The sequence below is a fragment of the Athene noctua genome, chromosome 15, assembly GCF_965140245.1.
Source record: "Athene noctua chromosome 15, bAthNoc1.hap1.1, whole genome shotgun sequence".
In the NCBI taxonomy this organism is placed as follows: Eukaryota; Metazoa; Chordata; class Aves; order Strigiformes; family Strigidae; genus Athene; species Athene noctua.
Genome location: NC_134051.1, coordinates 18225045 through 18236122, shown reverse-complemented (window position 1 = coordinate 18236122; position 11078 = coordinate 18225045). Strand labels below are relative to the sequence as shown.

Here is an 11078-nt window from a genome sequence, read left to right as displayed (position 1 = left end):
AAATGTTTTTTTCCTGGTGACATACAAAAAGGTGTTATGATTAGTTTTGTCTGTCTTTTAAAAATTATTATCAGGAAATATATAGAGGTAGGGGCGCTGTCATCAAATTGCCAGAGCTAACGTGGCAACAGAGTTAACATTCTCACGGAGTAAGAAGGGAGAGAGAGACAACAAAAGAGATTCTGCTGTGTAGATAATATATTCAGTTTTACTGGTCTTAAACCCCTGAATCGGAAAGAGAAGCGGTAAACAAAGAAAATAAGCAAAATGTCATGTACTGCTATCTCAAAAGAAAATAGTTGAAGTATTTAAATAAACAATATAGCTTGGGCTCTGAAAGCAACATTAATTAGAACTAGCCATCTTCTAGCTGTGGAAAGATTGTTCATATCTGGGGGTTTTTTTAAAAAACAAACCCTATTTTATAAAAGCAGTTGATTTTATTGGACAATTCATGAATTTCAGTACATGTCCAGGCTATTTAGTGCAGCTTAGTCTAGAATTTAATCTGTGCTGGTAGCTTGGCATTTCTAATTCTATATAGCCACTGAATACCTGAGCTGTTAAGTCAGCTTTTAAGTCCCAATGCACTAAAATGAGAACTATAAGTAATAATAGAGATAATTATTAATGTGATATTAGAGTATTAATAGCATTTTGCTCAGTTAGAATTTTTCCTCTTTGCATTTATGTTCCAGAAATATATTTATGTAGTTAGAAATGTTAATGAGAAATGAACTTTTGAGTCTGATGCCCAATAACGGACACTGAGAAAGGAAAATAATAACTATAGCTGCCCTCCTGGATTGATCTGATGGCAGCTTAATGTAGGAAAACATTTTTCTTGGTGTCAGTGGACACTAAGTGTAGCCTGATGCAGTTTCTGACTAATCGCAGCTACCAGTCACAGTGTTCAAATACTGAGCAGTGATGAAACCATTTTTGTTCACTCCACCAGAGTAATGTGTAAAACTAAATCCGCGAAGTTTTTTTGTGTAACAAATGCATTCATGGAAATCAGAATTTGCTCACTGACAAACCACAAGTATGAAATGCAGCTGTCTGCATCAGAGAAGTTATTCATTGCAAATTATTCAGTCAGCTCCAGCAATTTATTAACGTTACTCGAAGAACCTTTAAACAGAAAGTAGAACAAGGCTTCATATTAATCACACGAGATGCTCTTTTTTGGTAGTTCTTGTCAAGTCATGTCTAAGCGATGCTTCAGCCTCATCTCATAAAATGTAGATTGTAACATAAATCACAGTGTAAGGATCATTTCAGGAGATAAAAATATATCCTGAAGGACACTGATGGAATTTGGTTTTGAAAGTTATGAATTTTTTTAAAATTTGAATGTTTTTGGTTGAAATTGGGTAGAGTCTGGTAGGGAGTCATGGTTGTGATGGGGAAAAGGACAAGAATTGTCCTGGGAATCCTCCTTGGTTACTGAGAGCACAGGCACGGACAGAACGCCTGCTGTGGGAGGAAATCGGACACTCCAGAGGGGTCGAGAAGAGGCTGAGTTTCTTGATAGATTTGGTCCGAGTAGAACGATTATACCTAAGAGAAGATGAAAGAAAACAGTAAGAAAATAAATGTGGATGTGTACACCTTCCTATACAACGAGGTATTTCAGGTATATCACAATGAAAATGCTTAGAGCTGTGGCTGGCTGTCTTTGTAAACTTGAGTGTTGATTCCCAATGGATAAGAGTGTGGGTTTTTTTTTCGTTTTTTTTTTTTTTTTTTTTTTTTTTTGTTTTTTTTTTTTTTAAATTTAGTGAGGTTTTTTTCTACTCTTTTGATAGTGGACTAAGATGCCTAATAACTTGCTCTGTTTCAGCATTCAAGGTCTACAGAATGAGTTTGAAGATTTGGTCCAATCATTTTTTTTAATTAAGCACTTTAAAAGTTCAGTGAGACTGAATAGGAAGATTGAAAGAGTGGAAGTTTTAAAATGAACTGAAGATTATTCATGGGTCATCCCTTCTCAGGTTTCACTTAATCAAAGACCCAACAGAAGCGCACATTGTAAGGTGGTTAATTTTTTATAATTTCTTTAACTTTTTAATCTAATTTTTAAAATGATAAGAGTCATTAAGAGACTAATTTTGAGGTTCCCTCCAGAGTTTTCTTAATCAGGCACATTTTATTCTGGCTGTGGTAGCCGTGCATTAAGACTCACTGAGTAAAGTAGTTAAATACTTGCTTAAGTGTACACCTCTGGCTGCGTGGCATCGAAAATACACGTGCAGAACTGAAGTGCGTTGGTAAATTTGGTCTGCAACATAATATTATTGAGAAAGTGACAATACTATCATGAAATTAACTGAAAACATTAGGAAATTTTACTCTGATTTGATAGAATGTTGTTGTTATGCAATTACCTTAATACTGTAATAAATTAGATTTTATTTTTTAACTCTTTACTGGCCAGATATTGTGCTGGCTTCTTCCTGTTTTAAAATGTAAGGACAAAGCATACTTTATCGTTCCTTTCACAAAAATGGGCTGTATTCTTCTGTGTCTCCTATTGGATGAGAGGCTGAAGCAGGAACCATTACTTGGATGAATAAGGCAGAAACCACAGATTTATATTTCTGTTTCTACTGAAAACCTGTGGCTTTTAACACACCTTCGATTTTCAAAGCTTTGTGAATGAGGAAGAAGTTCAAGTTAAGAATATTGACTGAGCTGTAAGTGCTTGACCTTACAATTCAGAAAATTATTGAGAAAATTCCTTGCATTAATAAGGCATGAACGTGACACTAGCTGCTCTTTAGCATTATAGTCCTTCCCACTATTTAATGAAAACTAATTTGTTTCTGTTATTTGGCAGTTTAAATTCTGTACCAAATACATTATTTTCAGTCCTTTAACATATCTGTTGTCCAGTTTACCAAGAATTACTGATATATACAAAACTACTAATTTAGATAATTTATATTTTTCTGGCAGTTTAATCATCTTCCCAATATCAGACAATATTGTATACTATACTGGTACCACAGGATGTACCACGCTCTGGAATGGAATCTTAAATAGAATAGAGTTTATACCGATGAAATATCTGACGAAGAACAACAAGAAGGGTGCCCTGGCTCTGCAGAGTTCAGTTCGTAGAAGAAAGTGTGCCTTGGTCGGAGCTAAAACCAGAAATCACAGTCATAAATGTGACTAAATAACATTATTGCTAAAAAGCGGCTTAAAATCCACTTGAAAATTCTGCGTGGATACTAAATACGCACAAAATAGAGTCGCTGGTCTAACTTTTTCTGACTTATAAGTTGAAAACCTAATTCCTCATTAAGCTTTACCAAGTACTATATAATCAAATTGGAACAGAGACACACAATTTTTATAGCTGTGATAAGTAAAATAATGCAGCAAATGCCACCAGTGTGTGACTAACTTATTAGACTCATTGTAAGGACAAAAAGTGAAGTTTGAAAACTTCCTTTGTCTGTAGAAACCCAGGTCTAACTGACTTTCACTGAGACTTGCAATTTAAAAAAAAGAGAATCCTTTAAAGCAAGAGTACAGAGCTGTTATAATGACAGCTTCAAAGCAATTCTGAACTATATGTCATCCAAGGCTCAAGTTGTATATACAAACAAGACAACATTTAGTATACGTGAACAGAATTGTCTGTAGTCTGCCTTAAGAGAATGCAAGGAGCAAGGTATAAATCATTTCATCTTTCTAGATAAGAAACTGGCTTTTCAAATTGCTCAGCTCCCTTGTGTTCTCCGGGAGTGATGAAAATCTGCCCTCTTTCTGTTGAAGCCTCGTGGAAGCTGTTAAGTATTGAAGAGGGATTGTTTGGGTTTTCTTTAACCTGGTTAGTAGTTTGTAGAGTAGAAGTTGAATTAAAGAAATGTATTTTTGCTCTTCGGACTATGTTTGCCACCTTCTTAATATCCCATGCTGTGTGTAAAAAGGTTTGGAGATACAAGCTCAGTGCTCATGAGCTGTTCTGTTCAGGGGTGACTTTAGCTCCCCTCCCACACCTCCTCTGCTCTCCTGCTGGTAGCTGTGAATGTGCTGCATAAATAAGCACAACTATATCTTGCCACAGTGATTCCACGTAGCTGCTAGAGTACAGAAGTTTCTGCATCAGCAGCCCGGGATCATAATAGACTGCAAGGTAAATTGAAAGCTGTTCACTTCCCTTTAAACTGCTGTGTTTGGGTCCTGATGTTCTTCACAAACAATTAAATTTAAAACCATCTCTAGGAGATTTTGCTCTCTTCCAGAAATGAGTTAATAAGAATTTTCAATTTCTTGTTGTAAGTCTTAGGCAGAGCTGGAAGCTATGAGAACGAAATTGTCCCTTATCGTGTGTAACTCAATGCAGTATGCCTCTCCAGCCCGCTCTGGTCTCTGGAACATGTAAGGAAGGTGATTTCCTCATCCTTTCCTCTTGTTAGCAAGTGTCTGAACTTTAAGTGAACCCCCCAATTCTGGTAGGATTGACTCCATATATAATTAGATCATTACCATTATTTTAATTTCTGTAATAGTATTGAGAAATGGAGTGTGTGACTGCTAATATACTTACTGCCTGCACCTTCTGAGCCCTTTTGGTAATATTACCCTGTAAGAGATTCAAAAATGCATCTTTTTTACCTGCAGAATTAGGCTTTTTTTTTTTTGATGTAGTGCAAAGATTCTTCTTTTACTCTGAAATTCTGGACAGTGGTCTTTGTTAGGTAACAGACCACCGAGCTTTGAGGACTCAGTGATTTGATTCAACTTGTGACGAATTCTGTTTTCTTGTGAACATTTCAGGAATGCTTTTTATCTGAAAGCCAATCCAAAGGTGTGCTGGTTCATTCTGTGTTACGGTGCAAAGCAACAGCTAATTAGACATTCCTTTTACTCTCCGAGAGGTAGCATTTGGATCATTTGCTCTGATCCTTTTCTTAATGTTTAATAAATTCTTGGCTGTTACACTTTTATTCATTAAGTTCACTTTTGAAAGGATCGACTCAGCTTTTTCAGATGTGTACATGAACATGAAAGACTAGAGCCAAGATGCTTGATTCTTTCAAGTCACAATCCCAGATGCCTCCAAACTAGTGTGATGATCATTATCCTGCTGTAGTAATTTAAGCACCTTATTGCCAGGACGCTTTCTAAGAGTGCAATTAGAAACTCTGAGCTGTTAGAGTGTAAGCTGTGCTCTGCTTCTATATTCTTGGATGAGAGCATTTCACATTTTCTCTATCAATTTTGAGAATCTCCTTGATTGGGCTAATGATGTTCAAATGCCCTCTAAACAGAGAGACAATACCCTTATGCCTGTCCTACACTTTTTTTTTTCAGTACATTGGTTCAAAAATTTTTCTGGGTCTAAGAAAAGGCCTGAGAATAAATATACAATTAAAAATATCAGTGTTTTGGAGGTGTTGATTGGTGTCAGACAAATCTTTGGAAGTGGGTTCTAGTACCAATATTTACTGTGTAGAAATGCTTTGGTTTTACTTCAACAGGCAAATTCGATAGTATTCCCTCGGAATAACTTTAAAAAATACTTGGTGTTAGCAGCTTCTCACTCGTCTTGTTTTGTAATTTTGTAATTACAGTTAAATTTGTTTATTTGCATTAGTAAAATGTAAGGAGTACACCAGCAGCTGACTCAGAGTTAACTCTCCCTTGTGAACTAGGAGAAAAACAGTATCAGAACAGACAAGAGGCATCTATTTCAAGAATTAACTCTACAGAATGAGGCAAACAGATCCTTGGTACGGTCTGATCATCTGTACTGGAACAAACTACAGTTTTGAAAAATAAGTTTACAATATTCAGGAATTAATAGCAGTACTGTGTGAGGAAAGAATCTTTAATCTCGTTTGATGGAACCTGTGGTGGTTTCTCATTATAAGATCCTGTAGTAGGCTAAACACCATGAGCTGCCTTAATGTCTACATATATGTAATAGATACTTAAGCAACACGCATATATATTTTTTTATTGACCCGTTCTTCCAGCTCATTAAACACAGCTGCTGCTTACTATCAGGAGAAAATGCAGTGAAAGTCATTTGAAGAGGGAGATGATAGGTTGTATTAAATCCACCATGTGTTGTTTATTTTGCTTCATAAAAGAGAAGCCGCTTTATTGCAGATGTTTGCCAAAAACCAGTCATCACTAAATGGGGTGAAGAGAGAAAGTGGCAGAGAAGTGTAATCCCATGGAGCTAGTGGAAGAAAACGCTTTTCCCGGTGTGGCTGGATAATAGTAGGTATCCTCCTGTCAAAAATGTAGAGGAGCGGTAGAAACAGCTTACTTAGCTGAGCTGTCTTTATTTTCAAAACCATTTTGTTTTTTAGCCTACACTGACAGGGAATGGCTATTGTTTTCATGTCTTCTGATTGTTCAGCTGCTTATAGGGCAAATATAGACCACGGTATGTGTTAAGCACTCAATTCCCAGTCATTATAAAATCATGTCGAAGTTCCTTATTCCACGGAAGCGTTCCACCACGTTCCTTAATTTGCTTCATCATGTGTGCTTGTGAACCATTGCAGTTGATGACATTAAATTAAATGTGTATCTCATGTAATATTGAGGATCTAAAGGGAACTGTTTGTTGTCTCTCCTTGGTAAAGTCATTTAACTTCACTGTGCATCAGTCACATCCAGAAGAACTAGCTGAGATAATAGCGTTGTGTGTGTTTTGGTTGTGTTTTTTTTTTTTTTTTTTTAATGAGAATTTTCATTTTCAAGTCATTGTTCAGGAGATTTTCTGAGGTTGTGGATACATTTTAAGGCAACAAAAAGAAATTTTGAAAGACATCAACCCAAGAATACTGTAGTGGTCACTATGGTTTCACTCAATGTCCATTAATCAGAAAAATGACTGCTGATTTTTCTCATGGGACTGGGTATTTCATGAAGTAAGGTTTAATTTACAGGTGGAGGTGTATATCTGAAAGGACAATCTACAGCTGTAGCAAATGAATTTAATGCTGCAAAGAAAGGGCAAGAGAAGCCTATCACCCTACAAAAACAGGAGAGTATGTCCTTTTTGATATGAGATGCTTATTGCTGCCCTACATTCCTACTTTATCTTCCTCTGCCCTCTTTACATAGTTACTCACTAAAGAACTGTGTAAAAATTGTCATATTCTTAGACTAATATCTTCTAAATTCAGTGATGTCACTAGCTAGTAAAGATGACCTCCAGAGATACTATCATGTACAGTGTTGCACAATGGATGATAAATGTAATTTTAATGCCAAATTCTTTATATGCAGAAACATAATTTTATATCCTGCTTGTTTTAACTAGTCTGCAGACTCCTATTGCTGGTAGAACAATGAGAGAACAACCTTTGCAAGCTTTCATATTTGCAAAGATTTAGAAATAATAGCTGTTAGCTAAGGAAAAAAAGATATTTTTAATTTTAAAAGCGATATTTTTAATTATTTTACATTTAAAAAAAACCTCAAACCACCAAAACCCAATTTGTTAGATACTTTAATTTCTAACAGGGATGCTTCTCTATGGTCCCTAATTCTTACGAAAGCAGAGAAAGCCAAATGCCATCAGCATCAGAGCAACGCGTAGGCTACACATCGTTTATACAACTACACGTTATGTCCCTGGGATGTTACAGAGAAGCAGCTGATGGAAGCGTTAACATGTCTCGAGTCCTTTTCACTACAAGACACAAGGTCACAGCACTGGCTTTGTGAATGGGAAGTAGGTACCTGACTTCACTTCTTTCAATCCTCCTTGCTCTGACTGTGCCTTAATCCACTGACTATAGTACTTAAGTCTTTTTTTTTTTGGAGAGGGGAGGGGGTGCAAACAGCCTAAAGAAATGAATATTTATGTACATATTTCTGTAATTTAAATTCACTCCCTGAATCCAGCTAGTACATACAGCTTCAACCAGTGGGAGGATCGAAATCTGTAGAAGTGCAAATACTGCTGGTGAGAAAGCTTTCTTCACTAAAATAAAAAGAAATGGAAGCAAACCTTGTGGTTAATGATGATGAATATCATCAAAATGAGCGCATTCAAAGGAAACACGTACTCTTAAATGCTCTGTATGTATTATCCTCATGATTTTCTTTCATAGCAGAAATGATAAGCAAAGGAAGAAGCATACTGATGCTGCCTAATGTACAGCTACTTATGTATCTCTCTATATATCCTAGAAGTACTGTTAATTCTCTTTTGTAATGATCATTACTTAGCTGTAAGAAATAGGTGACAAGCCCAGCTTGCTTACATGGGAGAGAATGCAGACATGGTAAAGGAGAAAAATGTATTTTATACTAGCTTTCCCATCTTTAGTCTCCAATTAATTGTACTTAAAATGATAATCAAAGGCGAGAACACTAAGATTTTACTCCGTAATACATCAAGTGGTTTTCCTTAAAATCACAAATCAAAGCTGGGCTTGGCAGTGAAGCCCCTGATTATTGCAGCCCAGGGAGGGAAAGCAGCCGGTAGCCTCCCAGCTCACCTGGGGCCTGCTCTGCACAGCCCGAGGGTCAGTCCTGACCCGTCCGAGTCCCAGCACTGCTGACAAAGGGAGGCAGCCGTCTTCCAGTGTGCGAGAATCCAGAAGAGTTGCCCAGAGCGCTTATCAAAGGAAAGCTAGAACCGCTGCTGAGCTTCCACTGATGCCCTGAACTTTTCTCTCTCTCACTTTTTGTTTGTTGTCTACTTCTTTAGTCTATCTAATGAACAACCTCAGTATGTAACCTCATAATGAAAACATTACAGAATATTTCATGCTTGGCTGGAGCTGAATTTCTCTTTGTTTAACCAAGACACACATTTGTAGGGTTATTAGAAAATAATGCATCCACTGTATATTTTAAATTAATTGCCTGACATTGATTTTGAAGCTATGAAAATGATCAGAGAATAAGAATAATGATATTATTGATAACACATACTTAATACTGTTACTTTTATCATTAGTGACGATTCCTAGGAGCCACAGTTTAGAATTAAGCCTGTGCACTAGCTGCTGTATAAAATCAGTCCAAAAACATAGACTTTGCCTCATAAACTTCTGATCTAAATATAAGATATGACGATAAGATGTGGCTGTAGTCACAGCAAATCCACAGTCTAGGTTTTATTAACTGGGAAGGGCATTGCAGCAAAAGTGAATTTTAAGGGAAAAAATGACTAAGCTTGATGGGGTTTACCTTTTATTATTGCAAGTGTGAAAGAAGTTGTAAAAGGGTCTCTTCTAAAATCAAGTACTATGACAGTGGATATTGATACATGCACTGATCTGGAGGAGGTCACCTGCCACTTACTGAATATCCTGAGAATTCTTGAGCTCTGAGATCTACAGGGACCTTTCTGGTGACTGGCATAAGCAGCTAATTAAAAGCTAGTTATTGGCAACCATAGCAGGGGATATGTCTCTAACTTACCTGAAAAATAAGACTGGAGAACACTATCATATTCAGTAACTATCTAATATCTTTATTAGTCTTGTAATCATGAATGTAACAGAATATACAAGTTAGCTAAAAAATAAAAATGTGTAGTAGCTGTCAGTTACTGACCTGACCTAGAAGTCCTCCTCAGGACAGGTAACGATGTGGTCCCAGAAATCTGCTACTAAAATGATTATATGACAATGTTATAAATATCAATAAATATAAATTTCAAGCCACCAAGAGCAAGTGTTGCCGTAATAGATCCAGTAATCCTTCCATCCTCAGGCGGTGGATTTTCGAAAGTATGTTCATGCCCATCTCACAAGAGTTCACGTGGTCTCTGCTGCCACAGACTTGTGTTCCTTTCTGGGTTAGCTCCCACTGATGCTAAAATTTGACTCCTTGTGCCAAGGCGTAACTTTTGCGTTCCAGATATTCCCCAGTCCGGATATTTCCCCATTCCTGGCCCTGGAGGCAGCACACATCTTCAGGATTGTAGTCTGTGGGAGCTCTTGAAAATAACAGCAAGCACAGTGCTTAATTTAGTCATTGTCTTTATCAAACCTGTTTGAATGAGTGGTGCTGTGAGCCAAATGTCCTATTGATTTACAACGCAGCAACAGTGGAAAGATGGCGGGGGGGAGGGAAGGGGGGGCAGAGAATCACAGCACAGTGGATTTTGAAAGACAGAAAATAATACTGTGCCAGGATATTTTACAATTCCAAGTAGTGAGTTTGTTCTTAGGTTAAAATGAACATTCTAACACCAGAACAAGTCATCCTGGTAACAGTCCTCCTAAAAGAAATGCTTCTGAATGGGAAAAGCACTTCTTCATGAGGTATTCTAATTTTTAAATGTTTTCCCAAAGCATCACGATTTTCAAGAAGTTTTTAAAATATGTACTGAAAATGAGCAAAACGAGAAACATAATTTTCCAATTAATTGAATATAATCATGCTTTGCATCGCACAAGCAGAATAATAATTTAGTCAGAAAAATAACAGAATAAACATTCTTGTATTTAGAACAGTCTAGGTGGGGATTTTCATATTGTTTTAAAGTTTGCATTAGAGTGTAAGAAAGCTAATAGCACGTCAGGAATCGGAAGGCTCGATTAGGTGTGTGTTAATCACTTAGTAAGAAAGTAAAGACAGACCTTAAAGTAGATTAATAATAAAAACCAATCTATATTCATTCCATACCTGTCTAAACTGATGCATTGTCACAGGCTTTTAATTGGGTCCAAAGTCCCTGGAGGCTTCCAGACTTCAAGAAGCTGAACTGAACGCGATGGAGGGATTTTCAAATGGATTTGTAAAGATTTTGGGAGTTTCCTGTTGTTACACATTGTGATCCTTGCCAGCTATTGTAAAGAACGATTTGTTTCCTGGTTTTGTTTACCCAGTCTGAGAAAACAAGTATCGGGTAAATCAGAAGTAAGTCATTACACATACTTTGATTTAATTTTGACTATTTCCCGTTTTTGCGAAGTAGGAAGGTATGAACTTTTCCTCGTGATAAATCAACATGACCTTTTACAAAACTGGGTGAAAGCATTTCAGCATTTGGATGTCCTGGCATTTCAATAAAAGACCAGATGAATTTTAACACATAATGTATCTTAAAATGTGATTAGTAACATGAATCGCTT

The 11078-nt window shown here is 36.7% G+C and overlaps 1 protein-coding gene across 14 annotated transcripts in view; it reads left to right on the top strand.

The window, feature by feature from the left end:
• The first annotated feature begins 7631 nt into the window (after positions 1-7631).
• RBFOX1 (RNA binding fox-1 homolog 1) overlaps positions 7632-11078 on the top strand; it is a 957841-nt gene continuing 954394 nt past the window's right edge. For all 14 annotated transcript variants that reach the window (XM_074918958.1, XM_074918956.1, XM_074918994.1 and 11 more), the window contains exon 1: positions 7632-7714. In XM_074918958.1, the coding sequence (XP_074775059.1) occupies positions 7640-7714 (75 nt within the window). In that variant the 5' untranslated portion in view covers positions 7632-7639. The remainder of the gene's footprint in view (positions 7715-11078) is intronic.